Here is a 25,586-nt window from a genome sequence, read left to right as displayed (position 1 = left end):
AGGACAGATAGGCAGCTATGTAAGATGTGTGGGCATTTGGGATGAGAAATCGATTACATTACATGGGGATTGAAGGACTGTGGTTATAAATTTTACTTATTTTGAAACTTTTCCTTGTGCTGTTCTCAATAGTGAAGTGAATTTGAAGTTTGAATGTCATCCTTATGGGGAAGGGATTATCATTTATTGAGCACATACTTGATGCCAGCTGCTACGCTATGCATTCATTCCTTATAATGGACTTGTAAGGGTGATGCTTTAGTTATCTCTCTTTTATCTTGCTTTAATATTTGCAGATGATGGACATGTAGTCCAGAAAGACTTAGTAACTTAAACAAGGTTACACAGCTGATAAATGATAGAGCCAAAATGCAGATCAACAACTATGTGATCCAAGCGCTCCTATTCTTGCGTGAGGCTGTCCAAAGGAATCTGTTCATGTCCTGAACATTTGGCGGTTTGTTGTCCAAAATTACAGAGGCGGAGTTGGAATAGTAAATAGATGATGCTTATCATGTTGATGATGGCAATTATAATAGGCAACAGGTATTGAGTGCTTATTACGTTCCAGGCATGAGCTATCTACTTTATATATATTATCTCATTTAATTTTCTCAACAGTTCCACAAGGAAGGGACTGTTATCTGTTTTGTTTGTTTGTTTTTTAGATAAAGACTTAGTGACAAGAGCTGTGAAGTAACATGCTCAAGGTCACACAGCTAGAAAGCAGTGGAGGTCACAGCCTTGTGCAAGGACTCCAGAAAGAAAGCTGACAGCTGAAGGGTCTGCCCAGCAAGGCAGTGAAGGGTACACAAGGATAGTAAAGATGAGTTTGGAGGTCTGCACAAATTTGTATGTCTCATTCCTAGAGCTGTGGTTGTGAAAGCATCCAGCTCATTCCTCTGCTGCAGGTTCCCACTTTTCCTCCACTTTAAGCTATCTCTTTACTCTAAAAGGGGTGATGAAATTCTCAGATATGGGAAACAAAGAGCAGTCATGGAAATTTCCTCTGGTTTTGCCCAATAAAAGTGGCAAAGCGTTGGGTTGCTTGCAGGTATTACAATCTGGGTCACCAAGCACTTCTCCACCAACCTGTCATGGGGCTGGAAATTCCCCATGAGAAATCCAGTCTTTGAGTCTTGAAGGTGTCTGGGCTTTCCTGTTAAAAGACAAACATCTTTATAGAGATGATCATGCTCTCAAATACCTTCAGGGGCAAGGTAGGTAATTCACTTTCAAAAGGGATGGGGTAAAGTGAATTGGTTCCTATGGCAACCTGGGGGCTGCTTGTCCTGCCCACAAACATTTACAACATGGCATGGCCTATAGACTACGGACTTCCTGTCAAAGGGTAACCTGTCTTTTTTCTTCTTGATTGTCAAAGTTCATTGCAGAGGATGTGGAGATTAAAAACTACAAAAAAGTCTAAGTCTAGTCTAAAAAAATCCAAAGCAAATAGAATCATCAATATTTTCCTCCCTCATAAGTACTATTGATATCTTGGCATATTCCCTTCATTTTTTTATTCTTTCTTCATGAATGTAAAAATCTGCTGCATCAGTGGGGTCTGCACTAAGGAAAACATTCGAACCTCTGTGAAGAAATACCTGGGGTAAAAATAAGGAGAGCGCAAGATCACATTTTAGATTGAGAATTAGCTACAAATATGACTTCAGGAGGATAAAATCTGGAAAGGCAGGTAGAAAGAGTAGAACTTAAGAGGATAAATTGGAGAGGACAAGGATGCAGATTTGCCACAGGAAAACTGGCCAGATAAGAACTTCAGCAGGAGGCTGCCAGGGAGGGGCTGATGGAGACAAGGGGGCATGGAGAGCGCCTTTGGATGGAGAAGGGGGTGGAGGTGAGCTGTTAAATTAAAGGTCCTCAGAAGTCCTCTCTGTCCATTCCACCCCATCCTCCAACCAGTTTAACATAAACCAATCTGTTTCGGAAATTTTTTTTAAAAATTAAGGAACAGGAACTCTTTTTCCAAGGAAATCTTAGGAAGAAGCCATTGACACGAACAGACTAAAGTAGTACGGCTGGTCTGGGGATCTTCTCTGGCCTCCAAACCCTGAGCTCACCCAAAGGAATGTATGAAACCCCACATCTTCTCCTTCCTATGTGGCCTCCCAGAGAGAAGCACTGTCCTCCCCTCAGATCTTCTCAAACTCCTGCAAGTTGCAGATCCCGGTGACCCTCATTTCATTCTTCAGCTCCCCTCTACATTTGTTCAGCTTGATGGATCTCTTGTCGGGTTTCAGGCGCATATTGACTTCTGCAAAACTCCCAAGCCGTTCACGGAGAAAGATTGACTGATTTAGGGTAGAGGTTGGGGGAGGAGGTGTAGCTATTTTCGATGTTAGTAAACATGACAGCTTGTTGAAGATTAACAGAAAATGGTGAATAAAATCATTGGGATCTGATAAGGGATTTTTCTCTCAGACAATTAAAGACTTTTTTCTCGTTATCTCCCTCCCCCTCCCCCAGAAGTGGGAGATGAAAGTCATGAGGATAACACATTATTAGTCTCATACACTTAACATAGATAAAAGACAGAAGTTAACCTCCCACTGCCCATGCGACCTCCATGCACTGTTTTTGCCATTCTGTCTTCTTTTCAGCAGGCAGTAGTTTCCTTTAATACCTCCTACCTAATCCTCAACTTTCTTTTAAACATCAGATAATGGATAGGCTGGAACCTCATGTAGGTAGTAAAGAAGTCCAGTGCTTTGTGGCCGGGACCAGCCGAGGAGAGAAATATTTTTGATACGAAAGAATAATTCATTAAAGGAGGTAATGAAGGTGATTTCAACCTTCCACAATCACATCATGGAGTGAATAAAGCTCATGGCTCTCAATTTAGGGTCATCGCTGAATGAGATGTTGTAAAAAGTGAAAAAAAAAATAAAACCAACTGCATAAATGGGTCAAAAATTTCAGTGGGGCTCAGTCAAGCCTGACAATTTAGAATTTGACAAACAAGTGGAAGAAAAGGAGAATTCCATTAATATTATGATAAAACCCTTCTGCAATAAAGCACTGAATTTCCATGTTATCGTTTCACTCACGTGTACTTTTATGGTCTTAGGAAAAAGTCTGACTTGGAGCTGAAATTTTGCTTATCCAGTTACAGCTCAGGGGATCTCTCTCTCACATGCTCGGCCAGAAACATAGATTGTCTCATAAACCAGCGTGAACAGTATGGATAATGGAGAAATGCAGTCGTGAGAGGGCAGAGCTGCAAGATGTGGGCGTTTGTTCCGGAGAGTCAGCCTGTTAGAGTTCTTCGGGGTACCTAGTCCACAGGGGTAGAGAGGACCAGGATCCAGAGAGTATCTATCTCCCCATCTACTGGGTAGACCTGAACTGGTCTGTCCGCCAACCCTGTAGGCAGAGGAGTTTAACATGAAAAGTGGTATATGTGGACTCTTGAGAAAGGTATCTTGGACCATTCTTCCCCCTTTCTTTCTTCATAATGGAAAAATGAAGAAATCATTCACCCAACAGAGGGGTCTCATGGGAGGTCTCACGCAGGGTCATTCAACTAACAAGGGGTAGTCATGGTGTGAAAGAGGGGAAGGGAACTGTAAGAGCATGCTACTACAGCTCCCTGTCAGATGTAAGGAAGCCCTGTCCTCACATCCCTGCTGGATGGACTTCCAACCTCTTTCTGGATATTTTTGGTGCCACGTTGCTCATTACCACATAGAGACCAGCTCCTTCTTGGGTAGCCTTGAGCCTGAGGAGTTCCCTTCCTGGACGGAGCCAACCCCTTGATGATCTGGCTTCCGTTCTCTTTAGGTAAAACACCCAACGCATCTGTTACACATGGCAGCCTTCCTGACATTATGTCTGTTACTCAGGGTCCTCTCCTTTCCAACCTAAGCCTTATAGTTTGCTCAACCCAAATGACAATATCCCAAGTCTACTGAAGCTTAGGAAAGAGGAATGGAAATCCCGTGGATTCCCCCCACCTCCTTTCTTCTCTCTCCCCACACACTATTATCCTTTTTCTGAACTATTTGAGAATGTTATAGACATTCACAATGGCGAATTTCGTAAAAACAAGAATATTCACTTACATAAATGTATAATAGTTTATCAAAATCTGACAATAAACATTTATACAATACTATGGGTTAATCTAAACACTTTATTCATATTTTACCAATTGCGTCACTAACGCCTTATGTAGCAAAGAAAAAAAAATTGTTTTCTGGTCCAGGATCTAAATTATAATTATATATCATACTGACGTGCCATGTCTTTTTAGTCTCTGTTAGCTCAATTCCTGTTTTTTTTTTTTTTTTTTTGCTTTTCATGACCTTGACATTTTTGAAAAGTATAGATTGGATATTTTGCAGCATGTCCCTCATTTTGGGTTTGCTGATTTTCCTCGTAGTTAACATTTAGGTTATGCATTTTGGGGCAGGAAAATCATAGAAACGATGCTGAAGCGATGCTAAAGGGATGCTAAAGTGGTGCTTAAGTGATGCTAAAGTGATGGTGGGTCTTTCTCGGGGCATCTTATCTGCTGATGTTGACTTTGGTCACTTGATTAAGGTGATATCTGCCAGTTTTCTCCACTGGAAAGTTATTATCATTCCCTTTATGATGGATTAGTATCTTGTGGGAGGTACACTGGGACATCCTCAGGCCGGTATGGCCAGCCTGTGATTGACATTGTCTTTTCCCATTGGTTTCAGAGTCTAACAGCCGCAGGGCAGTGAACAGAGGCTATGTCGCCATCTTGCTCCGGCTGCATCAGGACTGGCACAGCCATGACACGACCAACTCCTACGTGCTGATCCGCAGGGCGCTTCTGCTTTGCCTCAGGCATATTGCCAACCTCCGGTCTGGCAGGGAGGCCTTCCGGGCAGCTCAGGGCATGGAGATCCTTTTCAGCACCACACAGGTAATCAGCATGGGGATTATCTCTGCAGCTGGATGACACCTGGGTGATTCCTGAAGGCCGTCATTTAGGACTCACCTTCACTAAAGTTGGGAAACCTCAATATGTTTCTTGCTTCCTGCTCTGGGCAGATGTTCTGGACTCAAATCCTCATTCCTTCACTCACTCATGTACTGATTGACTCATGTATTCAATACATATTAGTTGGGTACACACTGGCTAGTTCAGTGATTAAGAGTGTTGATTTTAAAGCTAGAGAACCTGGCTTCAGATCCCAGCCCTAGCACCTATAGCTGTGCAACTTTAGAAAAGTCACCCACCTTCTCTGGGACTCAAGTTTCTTCTTCTTAAAAAAAATAGAAATGATAAAATCTAGGTTTTTGCGTGGCCTGAATAAGTTAACATAGACATGTCTATGTTAGCAGCGTTCTTGCCATGACTTAACTGCTTTATGAGTGTGAGTGGTTATTGGAATAATAATTAGTTTTGGGGACCTAGTGGTGAATATGATAGACGAGACCCCTGATCTTTTGGGGCAAGCATTCCACCAGAGAGTTGGACACTAAGGAAGCAAAGAATTCAATCTGGAAGATAATTTCATATTGCTCTGTGAAATCAACAGAGGAAGGGCACAGGTCTACAGTGACTTTTACATATGCAGGGAGAAGGTCTTCTCTTAGAGGGGTCAAGTCTTCTCTGAGCAGGTGACACCTAAGCTGAGACCTGAATTATTGAAGGAGTCTGTCATGCCAAGTTTAAGAGGAAGAGCATCCCAGGCAAAGGGAGTGGCACCTATAAGGGCTGTCACTTACCTGCACCCCAGTGGAATAAGTGTCTAGGGTTTCCTGGATTTCAACCAAATAATAAATTCCTTAATTTCACTTGATTAGGGCTAATTTAAACACCATCATGCGAGGCTACTTATACGTTCTCCATGGATGATGTGAGTATCTCCCAAATACCCATCATCTGCTCACCAAACCTCTCCTGGGGCCAAGGCAGCCGTGTTTCACACACATCATGTTCCTTGCTGTCTTCGTATTAGTCAGTCTCTGCACTGCTTTCATTGGTCTTGTTGCTTCTCTCTGGACACCCTCCAATTTCTCTGTAGCTGAGTACATCTGAGGTAATGAAGCGGTCAACGAGAGTGCCGTTTTCCAACCACGGCATCTGTAGACTCTAACCATTTTTCTAGAAAAGCTTTTTTCCCCTCCTCTAAACAATAACATAATACTGCACTGCAAACCAGTATCTAATTTTCTGTCTGCTATCGCCTCTGGGTTTCTCTCCATCATTACAGCTTTCAGAGCTTCTCGGTCATGAAATAGCTACATTTTCCATTCTATTCCTCTGGATGAGGAAGTGCTTTGAATTTTTCCATGCTTCACCATACTTTGTGAGCCTGTGTCCCCCAGATCTTGAATCTCTCCCAGCCTTCGTGAAACTCCCCGCGTATTGTTGATGCCTAGAATCCCCCAGCTCTGGCTCGTGTGCTTTAGCCAGCTCCTCTGCCCCCGCCCTCGGCAGTATTGACTGTTTTTCCGATCTGTGTTAAAAAAACAAACAAACAAACCAAAAAAAAAAAAAACAATTAAAAGAGCAATACAGGGAAAAGATGGTGATCCCAGAGGTACAGGTCAATGACAAGAAGAGAGTGGAGAAAATACCAAGTGAAGCACAGGCATGAAAGGGGCTGTGAGCCCAGAAGCAGGCTTTTATAAGCAGTTCCTCAGCAGGACAATAAAGACCTCAACTGCTCAATTAAGCAAATTTACAATGAGCTCCTGGCCTCCAATTACTGTTGGGAATGGAAGCAGGATGTGAGCAGAGGCAGAATCTGCACTTGGTGGCCAGGTTTCTCCTGCCTGAAAAGCTTCCCAGCACGCGGGCTGAGTGCTCTGAGCACAGATGCCCTTGCAGCTGTGCTGGAGTTAGAGCTGCCCATCCATTCTCTCCCCTCTCCTGCCAGAGAAGATGCGTGAGTCACAGGATGGCCAACTGGGGAACCTTGGATCTAGGGATGTCATTTCAGTAGCTATTGCAAATTATGCTGCTTCTACTGCTGCTGCTGCAGCTGATGGAGATGACAACGAAAATGAAGGAGAAGAGGAGGAAGAAGAAGGAGGAAGGAGGAAGAGGACGAGAGAATGAGATTTGTCCTGAATGCTTACTATAGCTTAGGGCTGGCATAGCAGTTTATGCAGACTTTCTGATTTCAGCATTTCAAAGGATTTGAAACTGATGGTCTTACTCAACAGTCCGTATTTCTGTCCACTGGACCAGAGGTTCTCTAAGTTAAGTGTGATCAAAGCCACCTACATGGCTGCAAGGGCCCCATCCTCAGAGTTTCTGATTCAGTAGGTCTGGGATGGTCCTGAGAAGTTGTGTTTCTAACAAATTCCTAAGTGATGTTGATACTGCTGGTCTGGGTCACACTTTGAAAACCACAGTCCTTTACTATTTTTATTGGTGCTTGTGGTGTAATTGCAAGCCTACCGGGCATGAGAGTGACTGAGAAAGAACTCTCTTTGAGTCCTTCCCACAGACTTTGCCCATCATATTGTTCTTTGCCTTCCTGCTGAGGCCACTGCTTGCCATGATTCTCTCTCAATAACCCCACCTCTTTGTTTCCTGGGTCCCACAGCCTTTCCTCTGAGCATCCTTTAAACGTTCAGAGGATCAGATTGTCCATAATGCAGTGAGGCTGCTGTGTAACGTAACGGGATCTTGTTGGAGCTTTGTATGAGGAAGGACAAAGAAGGCTGACAGTTTGGATGTAACGTTAAAAACAAACCCCTGCAAGGATGCCCTGAAACAGTTTGAGATCGTTATCAATTCGGAGAAAGGGGTAATTGCAGGTGGAACAAACTTGTATGAAATAATCAGGTAAAGGGGCCACTCTCTGGAGCTAGAACAGCTTCAGAGACCAAAAACATTGCCAAGATTGGTGGTTTTCAAACTTGACGGTGTGTCACAATCTCTTAGAGGGCTTGTTAATACACAGGTAGCTGGACCCCGCTCCTAGGGTTTCTAATCATTAGATCTGAGTAGATCTGATTCTACATTTCTACCAAGTACTCAGCTGATGTTAATGCTGCTGGTCTGGGACCCTCACTTTGAGAACCACTAGAATGAACTCTGATAGTCTTTGAAGAAGTTGCAGCTACTGTCATATGCTCAGAAAGCATGGCAGGCCAGGTCTTGATTCATCAGGACCCTTTTTGTCCACAGGACTGATTACCCCAGCATTGTGGATCTACAGAAGGAAGGGCTGAGTCCTAAAGGGAATGTCACCCACTTGGGAATCAGGAGCTCGATACTCTGGAGGTCAGGGTAATTGGAGATCATTTACTGTTTATTCAGTCAATGTTTCCTGAGCTTCCGCTTTGTGAAAGGTATTGGGGTTAGGTAGGGAGTTCAAAGAGGAAGGTGATTAGAGTTCCCATCCTCCTCAGCACACCTGCTGTCCTACAGGGGAAATCAGGATCACTGCAGTATAGGCAGCAAGTGGGATGCCAGAGTGGAACTGGCAAAGCCATGCAGAGGAAGGAGAGCTCTGGGTGGTCTTGGCTGACCAGAGAAGGCTTCGAGAAGGACGTCATTGACATTTGAGTCAAAGCAGAGCGCTTGAAAAACTTGGTTTGTGCACAGAAGTGCGAGGAGTTAGCCAGGAGGTACAGACTGGAGAGGAAAGCAGTGTGCAACTAGTGGAACCACTAAGACATTCTGGAGAGTCAGGCAAGAGGGAAATACCTGGACAAGAGTGAACCAGAAGGTCCCAAACCAAAGGTGTTTCCATCTAAGACAGTCCTAAATTGAAGCTACACCACATCTGTTCTGGACCTTAGAATATGCCCGTCTATGTTCAGAGAGTTTCTGGAGAGAGAGGAAGGAGAGGGGCCACTCTAAGGCTGGCATGGAAGAGTGATCTTCAGAGCTGAAACCTGAATGACAAGAAAGAACCAGTGTTGTGAAGGTCTGATATGAGGGCTGCAGGGAGAGGGTAAAAAAGGCAAATGTGAAGGCCCTCAGGTGGTGGGGTCGGGGGTGGGGCAGAAGCATGGGCAGGAAAAGTGGGGAGAAATGATGTGAAGCTGGAGACATAGGTGGGACCAGAGTGTCTAGAGCATACTGAACCATGATAAGGAATTTGAGTTTTATTCCATCAGATTTTAAGCAGGTACAAAGAAGGGGGAAGACAGATTTGGAGAGTTTGGGAAGGCCAGATCATGTAGAGTTTTCTAGAGCATGAAAAGGAATTCAGATTTTATTTTTTTTTTAGGTTTGAAACAGGGTAGACAATATGATTTATGCTTTTTATTTTTCATTAAAAATTTAAAAAATTTAATAGTGGCAAAATCCATATAACATAAAATTGACCATCTTAGCCATTTTTCAGTGTACATTTCAGTAGTAAATAGCTTCAAGCTCTTGTATAACTAATCTCCAAAACTCTTCATCCTGAAAAACTGAAACTCTACACCCATTCAAACTGATTTATGCTTTTCAAGGATCGTTCTGGCTGCCCTTTGGAGAGGAGAGTCTCCAAGGGCACAAGAGAAGGAGGGAGAGGCAGGAGGGCAAGGGGAGGAGTCAGACTGTGGGAGCCCAGGCAGGAGATACTGATGGCTTTGGCTCGTGAGAAGCAGAGCTTAAACCCAGGACTCCTGTTTCTTCCTCAGGCTCCTCTTCCACTAGAATGTGTCATTTTTTTACTGTGGGGATTAGTGCTAGGACTCTGCCCTGAATTAGCAGTGGTCTCCTAAGGTCCTCTTTTCAGATTCTTATACGGTTTTATGACCCTAATGATGCCTCCTGGCATCCTACTAGCTAAAGCTTACAGAATGCTTACTATTAGGCACTCACCTTACCTGTAACTCATTTAATTCAGACACAACCTTACGAGAGAGGTTCTGGTATGATTTCCTCTTTACAGATAAGGAAGCGGCAGCACAGAGAGGTGTAGTAACTTGCCAGGGTTGTACAGTAATTAGCAATCATCAGCCCAGGATTTGAATTCAGGTAGTCTTGCTCTGGGATCTGAGCTGCGTGCTCTACTCTGTCGTGCATATGTATCATGAAAGTAGGGTATTTGTCATCCCAAAGCTAATGCAAAGATGTTAAATGTGAATTGAATATTTTAAGCACTCTTGTATTTTATCATCTTTTCCAAGTAGCAGGTGGGTTATTGGGAATCATGGGAAGAGTGAGCCTACAAATCTCACCTTTGCCCCCAATTCTGAGACATTGGTCCACAGGAATCCCATTTCTTGGAGTCTTGTCATTTTATGATACACAGCACAGGTGCTGACCCTGCACTCGCAGGAGCCTGAGAGTGAGTGCCTCCTTAAATTTTGTGTCCGGGACACCTCCTTGCCTCACATTAGCCCTGGTCCTGATCCATTAACACCAGGAAAATGTTGGCAAAGGATCTAGGCATTCCTATTAACTTGGACCCAACGATCATCTTTAAATTCATAAATGTTTTCCCCTGAGTAGAGCAGACACCAGATATAACATTATCCCTAATGCCTAGGTTTCTGTAGATACTAATACTCCCTCCATCCGCCAAATTCAGTTCATGGTGCGGCCCAATCGAAACAGGACGCTTGGACTTGACTCCATCCTTTCACCTGCTTTCCACCTGCACCATCCCACACCAAGTAAAACATTACACTGTTACCATCATCAGCAATAGTACCAATGGCAATCATAGGCAGACCTGGCTTCCAAAGTGCTGGCAGTTTTGACTGAGTTCCCTGGCTTGGACTTGGCTCACTATCTCCTAAGGCTGAGGCTTAGAGCATTCTCTCTGATCAGTCATCTACCTTACCATGCTTCATCCTCCATGCTCAGTTCTCTCTTTTTCCGATACTCATAATTTTCAGTAAGCACTTAAAACTATTTGACCAGTCCCAGCGATAAAATAGCCTCAACGAATTTATTTTCCTTGGAGAGTGTTTCCTGCTGTTGGTTCAGGATACCTGATTGGTATTATTTGAGTACATGGAAGAGGAAATAGCATTCTTTTTTTTGGGGGGGGGGACTGCCAAGTAACATTTATTTTCCTCTTTTAATAATAGCATTTATTTATTTATTTTTAACATCTTTATTGGAGTATAATTGCTTTACGATGGTGTGTTAGTTTCTGCTTTATAACAAAGTGAATACATATACATATGTTCCCATATCTCTTCCCTCTTGTGTCTCCCTCCCTCCCACCCTCCCTATCCCACCCCTCTAGGAGGTCACAAAGCACCGAGCTGATCTCCCTGTGCTATTTGGCTGCTTCCTACTAGCTATCGGTTTTGCATTTGGTAGTGTATATATGTCCATGCCACTCTCTCACTTTGTCCCAGCTTACCCTTCCACCTCCCCATGTCCTCAAGTCCATTCTCTAGTAGATCTGCGTCTTTATTATCCTGCCCCTAGGTTCTTTGTGACCATTTTTTTTTTAGATTCCATATATATGTGTTAGCATACGGCATTTGTTTTTCTCTTTCTCACTTACTTCACTCTGTATGACAGACTCTAGGTGCATCCACCTCACTACAAATAATTTCGTTTCCTTTTATGCCTGAGTAATATTCCATTGTATATATGAGCCACATCTTCTTTATCCATTCATCGGTTGATGGACACTTAGCTTGCTTCCATGTCCTGGCTATTGTAAGTAGAGCTGCAATGAACATTGTGGTACATGATTCTCTTTGAATTATGGTTTTCTCAGGGGATATGCCCAGGAGTGGGATTGCTGGGTCATATGGTAGTTCTGTTTTTAGTTTTTTAAGGAACCTCCATACTGTTCTCAATAGTGGCTGTATTAATTTACATTCCCACCAACAGTGCAAGAGGGTTGGCTTCTCTCCACACCCTCTCCGGCATTTATTGTTTCTAGATTTTTTGATGATGGCCGTTCTGACAGGAGTGAGGTGATATCTCATTGTAGTTTTGATTTGCATTTCTCTAATGATTAATGATTTTGAGCATTCTTTCATGTGTTTGTTGGCAATCTGTATATCTTCTTTGGAGAAATGTCTACTTAGGTCTCCTGCCCGTTTTTGGTTGGGTTGTTTGTTTTTTTGATATTGAGCTGCAAGAGCTGCTTGTAAATTTTGGAGATTGATCCTTTGTCAGTTGCTTCATTTGCAAATATTTTCTCCCATTCTGAGGGCTGTCTTTTAGTCTTGTTTATGGTTTCCTTTGGTGTGCAAAAGCTTTTAAGTTTCGTTAGGTCCCATTTGTTTATTTTTGCTTTTATTTCCATTTCTCTAGGAGGTGGATAAAAAAGGATCTTGCTGAGATTTATGTCATAGAGTGTTCTGCCTATGTTTTCCTCTAAGAGTTTTACAGTGTCTGGCCTTACATTTAGGTCTTTAATCCATTTTGAGTTTATTTTTGTGTATGGTGTTAGGGAGTGTTCTAATTTCATTCTTTCACACATAGATGTCCTGTTTTCCTAGCATTACTTATTGCAGAGGCTGTCTTTTCTCCATTGTATATTCTGGCCTCCTTTATCAAAAATAAGGTGACTGTATGTGTATGGGTTTATCTCTGGGCTTTCATCCTGTTCCATTGATTTATATTTCTGTTTTTATGCCAGTACCATACTGTCTTGATACCTGTAGCTTTGTAGTATAGTGTGAAGTCAGGGAGCCTGATTCTTCCAGATACGTATTTCTTTCTCAAGATTACTATGGCTATTCGGGATTTTTTGTGTTTCCATACAAATTGTGAAATTTTTTGTTCTACTTCTGTGAAAAATGTCAGTGGTAGTTTGATAGGGATTGCACTGAATCTGTAGATTGCTTTGGATTGTATAGTCATTTTCACAATGTTGATTCTTCCAGTACAAGAACATGGTATATCTCTCCATCTGTTTGTGTCATCTTTAATTTCTTTCATCAGTGTCTTATAGTTTTCTGCATACAGGTCTTTTGTCTCAGGTAGGTTTATTCCTAGGTGTTTTATTCTTTTTCTTGCAATGGTAAATGGGAGTGTTTCCTTAATTTCTCTTTCAGATTTTTCATTATTGTATAGAAATGCAAGAGATTTCTGTGCATTAATTTTGTATCCTACTTTACCAAATTCATTGATTAGCTCTAGTAGTTTTCTGGTAGCATCTTTAGGATTCTCTATGTATAGTATCATGTCATCTGCAAACAGTGACAGTTTTACTTCTGCTTTTCCAACTTGGATTCCTTTTATTTCTTTTTCTTCTCTGAGTGCTGTGGCTAAAACTTCCAAAACTATGCTGAATAATAGTGGTGAGAGTGGGCAACCTTGTCTTGTTCCTGATCTTAGTGGAAATGGTTTCAGTTTTTCACCATTGAGGACGATGTTGGCTGTGGGTTTGTCATATATGGCCTTTATTATGTTGAGGTAAGTTCCCTCTATGCCTACTTTCTGGACGGTTTTTATCATAAATGGGTGTTGAATTTTGTCAAAAGCTTTTTCTGCATGTATATAGATGATCATGTGGTTTTTATTCTTCAATTTTCTAATATGGTGTATCACATTGATTTATTTGCGTATATTGAAGAATCCTTGCATTAGTGGGATAAACCCCACTTGCTCATGGTGTATGATCCTTTTAATGTGCTGTTGGATTCTGTTTGCTAGTATTTTGTTGAGGATTTTCGCATCTGTGTTCATCAGTGATATTGGCCTGTAGTTTTCTTTCTTTGTGACATCCTTGTCTGGTTTTGTTATCAGGGTGATGGTAGCCTTGTAGAATGAGTTTGGGAGTGTTCCTACCTCGGCTATATTTTGGAAGAGCTTGAGAAGCATAGGTGTTAACTCTTCTCTAAATGTTTGATGGAATTCTCCTGTGAAGCCATCTGGTCCTGGGCTTTTGTTTGTTGGACGATATTCAATCACAGTTTCAATTTCAGTGCTTGTCATTGGTCTGTTTATATTTTCTATTTCTTCCTGGTTCAGTCTTAGAAGGTTGTGCATTTCTAAGAATTTGTCCATTTCTTCCCGGTTGTCCATTTTATTGGCATAGAGTTGCTTGTAGTAATCTCTCATGATCATTTGTATTTCTACAGTGTCAGTTGTTACTTCTCCTTTTTCATTTCTAATTTTATTGATATGAGTCTTCTCCCTTTTTTTCTTGATGAGTCTGGCTAATGGTTTATCAATTTTGTTTATCTTCTCAAAGAACCAGCTTTTAGTTTTATTGACCTTTGCTATTGTTTCCTTCATTTCTTTTTCTGATCTGATCTTTTTGATTTCTTTCCTTCTGCTAACTCTGGGGTTGTTTTGTTCTTCTTTCTCTAATTGCTTTAGGTGTTAGGTTAGGTGGTTTATTTGAGATGTTTCTTGTTTCTTAAGGTAGGATTGTATTGCTCTAAACTTCCGTCTTAGAACTGCTTTTGCTGCATCCCATAGATTTTGGGTTGTCGTGTTTTCATTGTTATTTGTTTTTAGGTTCTTTTCTATTTCCTGTTTGATTTTTTCAGTGATCCCTTGTTTATTAAATAGTGTATTGTTTACCCTCCATGTGTTTGTACTTTGTACAGATTTTTTCCTGTAATTGATATCTACTCTCATACTGTTGTAGTTGGAAAAGATACTTGATACGATTTAAATTTTCTTAAATTTACCAAGGCTTGATTTGTGACCCAAGATGTGATCTATCCTGGAGAATGTTCCATGAGCATTTGAGAAGAAAGTGTATTCTGTTGTTTTTGGATGGAATGTCCTACAAATATCAATTAAGTCCGTCTTGTTTTATGTATCATTTAAAGCTTGTGTTTCCTTATTTATTTTCATTTTGGATGATCTGTCCGTTGGTGATAGTGGGGTGCTAAAATCCCCTACTATGATTGTGTTACTGTCCATTTCCCCTTTTATGGCTGTTAAGAATTGCCTTATGTATTGAGGTGCTCCTATGTTGGGTGCATAAATATTTACAATTTTTATATCTTCTTGTTGGATTAATCCCTTGATCATTATGTAGTGTCCTTCTTTGTCTCTTGTAATAGTCTTTGTTTTAAAGTCTATTTTGTCTGATATGAGAATTGCTACTCCAGCTTTCCTTTGATTTTCTTTTGCATGGAATATCTTTTTCCATCCCCTCACTTTCCGTCTGTATGTGACCCTAGGTCTGAAGTGGGTCTCTTATAGACAGCATATATATGGGTCTTGTTTTTGTATCCATTCAGCCATTCTATGTCTTTTGGTTGAACATTTAATCCATTTACATTTTAGGTAGTTATCTATATGTATGTTCCTATTACGATTTTCTTGGGATTGTTTTTGTAGGTCTTTTCCTTCTCTTGTGTTTCCTGCCTCGAGAAGTTCCTTTAGCATTGCTGTAATGCTGGTTTGGTGCTGCTGAATTCTCTTAGCTATTGCTTGTCTGTAAAGGTTTTAATTTCTCCTTCGAATCTGAATGACATCCTTGCCAGGTAGTGTAATCATGGTTGTAGGTTTTTCCCTTTCATCACTTAATAATTATGTCCTGCCACTCCCTTCTGGCTTGCAGAGTTTCTGCTGAAAGATCAGCTGTTAACCTTATGGGGATTCCCTTGTATGTTATTTTTCCCTTGCTGCTTTTAATATTTTTTCCTTGTATTTAATTTTTGACAGTTTGATTAGTATGTGTCTTGGCATGTTTCTCCTTGGATTTAACCTGTATGGGACTCTCTGTGCTTCCTGGACTTGATTAATTATTTCCTTTCCCATATTAGGGAAGTTTTCAACTATAATCTCTTCAAATATTTTCTCAGTCTAGTCCCTTTATTTTCTCTTCTTTTTCTGGGACCCGTATAATTCGAATGTTGGTGCCTTTAATGTTGTCCTAGAGGTCTGTGAGACTGTCCTCAGTTCTTTTCATTCTCTTTTCTTTATTCTGCTCTGCAGTAGTTATTTCCACTATTTTATCTTCCAGGTCACTTATCCGTTCTTCTGCCTCAGTTATTCTGCTATTGATCTCTTCTAGAGAATTTTTAGTTTCATTTATTGTATTGTTCATGATTGTTTGTTTGCTCTTTAGTTCTTCTAGGTCCCTTCTAAACGTTTTTTATATTTTCTCCATTTTATTGCCACGATTTTGGATCATCTTTACTATCCTTATTCTGAATTCTTTTTCAAGTAGGCTGCCTATTTCTTCTTCATTTTTAGGTTTGGTGGGTTTTTATCTTGCTCATTCATCTGCTGTGTGTTTCTTTGTTTTCTTATTTTGCTTAACTTACTGTGTTTGGGGTTTCCTTTTCACAGGCTGCAGGTTCATAGTTCCCATTGTTTTTGGTGTCTGCCCCCAGTGGCTAAGGTTGGTTCAGTTGGTTGTGTAGGCTTCCTGCTGGAGGGGAGTAGTGCCTGTGTTCTGGTGGATGAGGCTGTATCTTGGCTTTCTGGTCGGCAGGTGTGCGTCCAGTGGTGTGTTTTGGTGTGTCTGTGACCTTATTATGATTTTAGGCTGCCTCTCTGCTAACATGTGGAGTTGTATTCCTGTCTTGCTTGTTGTTTGGCATAGGGTGTCCAGCACTGTAGCTTGCTGGTCATTGAGTGGAGCTGGGTCTTGGCGTTGAGATGGAGATCTCTGGGAGATTTTCGCTGTTTGATATTATGTGGAGCTTGGAGGTCTTTGGTGGACCTGTGTCCTGAACTCAGCTCTCCCACCTCAGAGGCCACAGGCCTGATGCCTGGCCGGAGCACCAAGACCCTGTCATCCGCATGGCTCAGAATAAAAGGGAGAAAAAGAGAAAGAAAGAAAGAAAAAATAAAATAAAAGAAAGTAAAAGAAAGTTATTAAAATAAAAAATAAATAAATGTTAAAAATAAGAAAAAAAATTTTTTAAGTAATAAAAAAATAAAGAAAGAAGAGAGCAATCAAACGAAAAAACAAATCCACCAATGATAACAAGCGCTAAAAAGTATACCAAAAAACAAAAACACACACACACACGAAAAAACGGACAGACAGAACCCTAGGACAAATGGTAAAAACAAAGCTATACAAAGTCATACACAGAAGCATACACATACACACTCAGAAAAATAGAAAAAGTAAAAAAAAATATATATATATATATCATTGCTCCCAAAGTCCACCACCTCAATTTAGATGATTTGTTGTCTATTCAGGTCTTCCACAGATGCAGGATACATCAAGTTGATTGTGGAGCTTTAATCCGCTGATGCTAAGGCTGCTGGGAGAGATTTCCCTTTCTCTTCTTTGTTTGCACAGCTCCCAGGGTTCAGCTTTGGATTTGTCCCCGCCTCTGTGTGTAGGTCGCCTGAGGGTGTCTTTTCTTCACTCGGACAGAACAGGGTTAAAGGAGCAGCTGATTAGGGGGTTCTGTCTCACTCAGGCCGGTGAGAGGGAGGAGTACAGAATGTGGGGCAAGTCTGCGGCGGCAGAGGCTGACGTGACGTTGCACCAGCCTGAGGCGCACCGTGCGTTCTCCCGGGGAAGTTGTCCCTGGATCACGGGACCCTGGCAGTGGCGGGTTGCACAGGCTCCCCGGAAGGGCGGTGTGGATAGTGACTTGTGCTCGCACACAGGTTTCTTGGTGGCGGCAGCAGCAGCCTTAGCGTCTCAAGTCCGTCTCTGGTGTCTGTGCTGTTAGCTGCGGCTTGCGCCGTCTCTGGAGCTCCTTTAAGCAGCGCTCTTAATCCCCTCTCCTTGTGCACCAGGAAACAGGCAAGAAAAAGTCTCTTGCCTCTTCGGCAGCTCCAGACCTTTTCTCGGATTCCCTCCCGGCTAGCCATGGTGTAGTAACCCCCTGCAGGCTGTGTTCACGCCGCCAACCCCAGTCCTCTCCCTGGGATCTGACCTCCAAAGCCGAAGCTTCCGCTCCCAGCCCCTGCCCGCCCCGGTGGGTGAGTGCCGATCGGCACCGATCCTCTGTGCGGGAATCTCTCCGCTTTGCCCTCCGCACCCCTGTTGCTGTGCTCTCCTCCACGGCTCCGAAGCTTCCCCCCTCCGCCACCCGCAGTCTCTGCCTGCGAAGGGGCTTCCTAGTGTGTGGAAACCTTTCCTCCTTCATGGCTCCCTTCCACTGGTGCAGGTCCCGTCCCTATTCTTTTGTTTTCTTTTTTCTTTTGCCCTACCCAGCTACGTGGGGACTTTCTTGCCTTTTGGGAGGTCTGAGTTCTTCTGCCAGCGTTCAGTAGGTGCTCTGTAGGAGTTGTTCCATGTGTAGATGTGTTTCGATGTATTTGTGGGGAGGAAGGTGATCTCCACTTCTTACTCTTCCACCATCTTGAAGCTCCTCCTCGGAAATAACATTGTTGATTTTATTAAGAAATTTCTGTTTTGAAAGTTGGCTTACTTTTTTTTTACTTCGGAGTCATTTGGGTAGCTTGAATCCATGGCTTAAATTTTATTAAATGTTTTTCCTCCATGTTCTTTCCTGTGGAGCAGCCCATAATGTGGGCCTGGAGGTACCGTGCCTGGCATAATTGTCACTGCCCTGTGGCATATTGTAAGCATCCTCCATATCTCCTACTGTGACTTATTGGCCTTAGAGCTTAGTGGAAACCCCTTAGTAATACCAAAGTGGAGGCTTACATTAGTCAACTTTCTGTATCAAGTCAGTAGACAAAACATTTACTAAGAGACTGCAGAAAATGGCCATATTTTTGCCAAAGACATACTGACTACTCCCAACTCTCTGTCTCTCAATTTAGTAAACTTGTTCTTACATTTTTCACAGTGGCTGAAAAGAAGGGTCTTGTCATGTTCCATCAGTATCAGAATGTTACATCTGCAAACCCAATTTTACTTTGCTTTGTGTAGGTACCAAGAGAGATCACCATTGTGGGCTTTGAGAAGAAGCATGTTACTTAAGTTAGGTACTTGGGATTCTCTTAGTCTTTCTTCTGATTTCATATTTTATCTTTTTCCTTGATATTTTTCTCTTCAGATCATAGCTGAAAGAGAAAAGTAAGACTTCTATCAATTCAGCTACTCACTCTCTAATTTAGGCAATAATTCACAACGACACATGGATGGTTGAAGGAAGATGCCATTACCTCCTCTTCCCTCAGCTATTCTGGACAATGTTTTACGTTAGGTGCAGCATCCCTTGAAAGTCTCTGAAGTCTATTTTCAGACTAATTTCATTTCAATAATATATTAGCTGTAAAAGAGAAATAAAAATGCAGATTACACACTGGACCAAAGCAGATCGTGTGTTAGACAAAATTCTCCATTAGAATGTTCAGATTAGATGTTCTACATTAAGGATATTTACTGTCCATTTAGGCTGCGTGTAATCCATTACTTGAAATAACATTATAGCAGAGGGACTCCACACAAGATGTCAGTGTCTGATATGATCTTCTCTTTGTTCAGAACTGCCTGGATGACAAAAGTCTGGAGCCTGTCATCTCCCTTGTGCTTCAGATCCTGAGGCAATGCTACCCTAAGAGTCCACTTCCCTTGGTCACAGCCAGCAGTGCTTATTCCTTCCCAGCGCCTGGGAAAACCGCCTCTGAACCTCCATGTGTTCTAACTGAAGGTAGAGTATGTGGGTAGCTCTTCTGTACTTAGTTTGCTCATAGTTATGAGCTTTATGATGAACTTTTGCATTTGGATAATATTTCAGAGGAATGTGGATGAAAGTAGAATCAATTTTTTAAAGAGATCAACTGTGATTATCTAATAAGTAATTAGAGACATGTATGAGAAAGCTAGTTTTTCATAATACCAAGCTTGTTAATTTTATCCTGAATTATTAACTGTTGGCACTTTGCCTGGTAGCTATGGAATGCCTGTAGAGGCATCTCAGCTGATTTAAAAAAATCTATTTGCAATCCCATGATGGAGTCCCCCCACCATACAGACTGGTTCTGGAATTAATTTGCGCTAAGGATAAAATTGAAATCAAACTTTTGCTGTTTTGCCACCCCATGCAAGTCATTTTAGAATGCTTGAAAGTATGGTTATCCAATCTCCGAGAAGATTTTGTTGTCAGAAGATACTAGTGCTTTTCAACCTTGTCCTCCTTCCAGGGAACAGATTTTCCATAGGCATCATCTTGTCACAATGACACTGGGTACTTTCTGTGGACTTTTGTTTAAAATCAGTTCCTTCGTATTAAAATTAGGGAATCAGTCAAGGTGCTGTCTACATTACAACAGCTTTGGCATATATGTGATCACTAAACTCTGGCAATGTTAGTTGCATAAATACTTCTACATAGGAATTGCATAAATACTTCTACATTGGGTGAAGGAAGCCAGAATGGTATTCATGTGTCATTTTATCCTGCACTCATTTTGCATTCAGTGTGGGACAGCAGTTTAGACGTTATGATATAGTGCTCTCACACGCCTATGTGCGCGTGATTTACACATCCAATAAGTGTAAGCGTGTGTTGGGATCCTGTACACTTAATAATGGCCCCTTACTTGTGAGAAGTACTAACCGTTGGGTGGCGAGAATCTCAATCCAAGGCAAAGGGGAAGCCTCATCCATTTCACCTCTGTTTTTTTTTTTCCCACTCAGAAGATTTTGAAGATGATGGCGAGGAAGAAGAGGACAAAGACTCAGATTCTGAAGATGTGAAAAAGGAAGTAGGTACACTAGCCCTTGCTTCTAATGATCTCTACATTCATAATTCTACAAAGGAAAATGTCCCTTTCTATGTTCAGCTAAGCCCAGGGTAAAATTCTTCTTTTAGAAATTTTATTTATTTATTTTTGGTTGCTTTGGATTTTTGTTGCTGCCCGCAGGCTTTCTCTAGTTGCAGTGAGTGGGGGCTACTCTTCCTTGTGGTGCACGGACTTCTCATTGTGGTGGCTTCTCTTGTTGCAGAGCACGGGCTCTAGGCACGCGAGCTTCAGTAATTGTGGCATGCGGGCTCAGTAGTTGTGGCTCGCGGGTTCTAGAGTGCAGGCTCAGTAGTTGTGATGCACAGGCTTAGTTGCTCCACGGCATGTGAGATCTTCCCAGACCATGTCCCCTGGATTGGCAGGCAGGTTCTTAACCACTATGCCACCAGGTAAGTCCCGCCCAGGGTAAATTTTAAGGACGGACTTTTGCGTTTCCACTTTAAGGCTGGGCAGATACTGATGCTCACTAAATGATGGCTACTGTTACTGATTTCCAAGTTGTCATTTTTGTCTTGGTAGGCCCGGTACAATCCCATCGTCAAGTCAGAGGCTATCTATTATCAAGACACTAATATCATCAGGATAAGCCTGAGGTAGACACTTAGGGTTGGTGTATTTAATGAATGTGAAGGATATTCAGGCAAAGAGACCATGGAAAGATTTCCTAGGAAACTTTTTCTAGTACATCTCCACTATCTTTGTAATAAGTCACTCTTCTTATCTACCCAGTCTATGCACAGGACCACTGAGTTGTACAATTCCATTTACCTTGGAGTTTTTGTGAACTGTGCTCCTTTGGGTTGTATGGTGCATATATCCTGGCCAGCGAGGAAGTGGTGCCTTTTGGTCTCTATCGATAATAACCTATGCTATAGAATGGAGGTCAGCCAACTCTCTAGGAAAGGTCAGATAATCATTATTCTATGTTTTGTGGACCATACAGTTTCTGTCACAACAACTTAACTTTGCTGGTGTAGCACAAAAGCAACCATAGACAATGTGTAAACAATAGGGCATGACCGTGTTCCACAAAAGCAGACAGTGGAGCATAGTTTACTGACAGCATTTCTAGAAAAAGGTTTCTAAACCTTGGCATTTTGGCTGGATAATTCTTCGTCATGGGGGGTTGTCCTGTGCATTATATGATGTTTAGCAGCACTCCTGACCTCAATCCACAAGATGCTGGTGACATCTACCCCTTTGTACCCCAGTCATGAATCAAAACTGTCTCTAGGACTTGCCAAATATCCCTGTGGGGCAAAAATCACCCTGTGGTTAAGAACCACTGCTCTAGAATAATGATAATTTATCTATGAGTTATAATTCTGTCTCCATCTCTGTTGGTGGACATCGACTTGGACAAGTCCCTTCAAGTTATAGTTCCTTAGTTTTGACATCTGCAAAATAAGACTGAGAAGTAAATGCTACTTTTTATGACATTCCTGGAGATGAAATCTGGATTAAAAAAATCTATCTATCTATCTACCTATCTACTTGTCTATTTATCTATCTACTATCCATCCATTCATCCTCCTCTCCCCCTCCCTCTCTTCCTTTCTTTTTACATACCATTCCATCTACACATCTGCGTAGGGAGAAAGAGAGTTTTTGCGTTCTCTGTCATAATAATCACTCACCTTGCTAATGGTAGTAGCAGACATAGAGGGACTGCCTCTTAGCCAAGTCTCTAGGTTCAGGCTGCTGTTGCTATTCTGGTGTGCTCAGGGTTTTGTTGATAAATAGAATCATTTCTGAAGTCATCAGTAGCAAATTGGCTCTTTGCTGTGACTTGCCAATGCAGGCCTATGGAGAACATGCTGAATTATTTGAATAATACTGTGCTGCTACAGTCATTCATCAGTGCCACTTTCCCACCCCTCTTGCTGGCTCTTTGATAACTGAATGTTTGATGTGCAGCATCAGTCACCTCTTGTATCTGATGTGGAGGGACAAGCTGCAGGCTGGTGCTCGACTTCACACAGCACAGGGTTGGGGGAGAGCTTTCAGACCGTCTCCTTGCCCCCACTCTGCAATGATGGTGGGTTGGGGTGGAGTGGAATCTAAACAAATAAATCAATCCAGCTGGGAAGGGAGCATAAGACAGATAAGTGAGGGCCTGGAAATAATTCATCAAGAGCCTTCGAGCTGAGGAGAAGGTGAGAAGTAAGTGTGTGAGCATGCATTATAGAGAAACAGGGACGTCAGAGTAAGGGCTTGATTCTGGGGTATAGCAGGATTCAGGGAACCGGGGCCCTAGAAAACTGGTTTTCCCCTGGAGAACCCAGCAGCATTTGCTGCAAGTTATGTGGGCAAGAAGCCAAGAGTATTTATTTCTGGTCAGAGAATGGACGCAGACCTTTAACTTGTGGCCTTTTCCTTTGAAAATCTTAGTTAACAATTGGGAGAAGCCTCTTAGAAAGAATGATTAAAAGGAACTTATATCTGTAAAGAGTCTTGAGGGTGTATAGTTGGGTGCTGTTCTTTGATTGAAAACTCTGAATGTCATCATAAGGAAAGAGAAACATAACGAATATAGACTAGAAGTTGGCCATATATTTTTTTTTTTCTTAATGAACACAAACATTAGATTTGGACAGACTCTGAAGAAGAGGAGGACAGAAAGGGTGAATTCAAGCTCTTCCTTCCTTTCTTCCCTCCTTTCCTTCTCTTAAACTTTTTATTTCCTTCAGGTATTTTCTTGGATATGATCCATATGTGAGGCAGCAGGCTAAGTTCTTAGCACTGTTAATATGATACAAAAGCAAATAAGACATAGTTTTTATCTGCAAAGAATTCAGTCTAGTAAACTTGGGGATTGTCTCTGCCAGAGTTTGAATCGGCACCTTCAAAAGGGTGTTGAATTCAAATCTAAGGCTGGGGAAAGTCAATATTGGAAGGGTCGAACCTGAGGAGGGAGGGAGTTATCTGGGTTAGATGGGTACCAAAAGCCTAAATGATGAAGCTTCTCTGGGTTGCCGTGAGGACAGAGAAGCTGGACCACTCCTAAATAAACATAAAGGGTATTTATAAAATACAGAAGTAGTTGACAACCTGCTTGAGTGCCTGGAGATTCAGAGGCCAAGATTCAAGCTTTGAGGACCAGAGATGGTCTCTGTTACAAGTACTCCACTTCGCTGTTATACTGAGAAAGCCATCACAGGCAGTATATAAATGAATGGGCATGACTGTGATCCGATAAAACTTTATTTACAAAAACAAGCAGTGGGCCATAGTTTGCTAACACCTGCTCTAAGGCTGAGTAGGTCACCTAGATAGGCTGAAGCTCATGGGTTACCTGATGCTCCTCAGTCCAGACATACCAACCTTACTTGCTGGTGGCGAGATGCTTCTCAATGCCTGCCAGGTTGCATTTCTATTGGTGCCACCTTGGGGCATGACTGAGGCTGTAGCAGAGATGGTGAAAGGAAGGAAGATCTGACAGATGAAGCTGGAAAGGATAAGTGTTGGGATCTCCAATATTAGACTAAGGAGTTTGGGCCTGGTATGTGCTGTATCTGAAAATATCATTATATCAGCCTCATGGGATCTATATTTCTTTTAATTTAAAGCCTGGAGGAAAATTGCAGAAGATGGATGGAATATTGCACTTTATCCTCTGAATCAGGAATATAACATTTTTTAAAATGATTTTTAAAAAAATTTATGTTAACCCTCTTATTTATTTTTTGGCTGCGTTGGGTCTTCGTTGCTGTGTGCGGGCTTTCTCTAGTTGGGGTGAGCGGGGGCTACTCTTCGTTGCGGTGCACGGGCTTCTCATTGTGGTGGCTTCTCTTGTTGAGGAGCACAGGTTCTAGGTGCGCGGGCTTCAGTAGTTGTGGCTCACAGGCTCTAGAGCACAGGCTCAGTAGTTGTGGCACACAGACTTAGTTGCTCCACAGCATGTGGGATATTCCCAGACCAGGGCTCGAACCCATGTCCCCTGCACTGGCAGGTGGATTCTTAACCACTGCGCCACCAGGGAAGCCCAGGAATATAACATTTATTTTCCACATTTATTTGATTTCAGGAAGAATAAGCCAGGCTTTCAGGACTATCAGGTTTTTCCTTAACTAAAAAAATAGATTCCTAAAATATAGGGTGGATTCCCCCCCTATTTTATTAGGGAAACTTGATCTAGGAGAGGCACAGAAAGATGAAGAGATTGAACTATGTCCTTTCTCTGTAACATTCTATAACCTTTGAAAAATACAGAGGTGTTTGGAGGAGAGTCACCATCACTGTTAAACTATTATGAAATGATGATCTAGAAGAAGAAATAAAAGGTCTGGTATTATTTAGCCCAATGAAGAAAAGGCTGGTGGTGACTCGGTAAACTTTTCAATGTACAAAGGTATAAAGGTATAGGAGGAGGTTACGACCTCCTCCCCAGAGCCTGGAAGGCTCAGCATCATACCTGCTTCTGGAATCTTGACTCCTACAGTCTTCCTCTTATTCTTTATGCTTCAGCCACTTTCTATTTTAAAAAAAATTTTTTAAATTTATTTTGTTGAAGTATAATTGATTTATAATGTGTTAATTTCTGCTATACAACAGTGATTCAGTTATATATATAAATTCTTGTATATGTGTGTATACATTCACCCACCTTCTTTCTGTAAGCAAATTTAAGTTGCTTTTTTTTTTTTCTTTTTCTGTTAGTAATTTCTTCCTCCAAGTCTTTGCCTTGTTGGCCGTTATTGTTAAAATGTGTCCTCCAGGCTTCCCTGGTGGTGCAGTGGTTGAGAGTCCGCCTGCCGATGCAGGGGACACGGGTTCGTGCCCCGGTCTGGGAACATCCCACATGCTGCGGAGCGGCTGTGCCCGTGAGCCATGGCCGCTGAGCCTGCGCGTCCGGAGCCTGTGCTCCGCAATGGGAGAGGCCACGACAGTGAGAGGCCCGCGTACTGCAAAAAAAAAAAAAAATGACCTCCTTAACTTCTTTGTACCCCAGCCTCACTCACAATCACTTCACCACCTCTCATTCTTCCCATGACATTTATCACTGTTTGAAGTTACCTTGCTCATTTGTTTGCTTTCTGTCTTCCTTTTCTCACTAGAAGGCAAGTTCTATGGAATCATGGACCTTGGTCTGTTCAATTAT

At 42.0% G+C, this 25,586-nt stretch overlaps 1 protein-coding gene across 1 annotated transcript in view; it reads left to right on the top strand.

Annotated features, from left to right (window-relative positions):
- The window catches only part of AGBL1 (AGBL carboxypeptidase 1), a gene marked incomplete at its 5' end in the record, with an annotated part of 707,101 nt that overhangs the window by 91,367 nt on the left and 590,148 nt on the right, over positions 1-25,586 (top strand). Inside the window, 3 exons of the mRNA XM_060002674.1 lie at positions 4,710-4,918; positions 19,224-19,389; positions 20,379-20,446. Of these exons, the coding sequence (XP_059858657.1) occupies positions 4,710-4,918; positions 19,224-19,389; positions 20,379-20,446 (443 nt within the window). The remainder of the gene's footprint in view (positions 1-4,709; positions 4,919-19,223; positions 19,390-20,378; positions 20,447-25,586) is intronic.

The sequence above is a fragment of the Delphinus delphis genome, chromosome 2, assembly GCF_949987515.2.
Source record: "Delphinus delphis chromosome 2, mDelDel1.2, whole genome shotgun sequence".
NCBI classification, from domain to species: Eukaryota; Metazoa; Chordata; class Mammalia; order Artiodactyla; family Delphinidae; genus Delphinus; species Delphinus delphis.
This window is presented reverse-complemented; position numbering and strand designations above follow the sequence as displayed.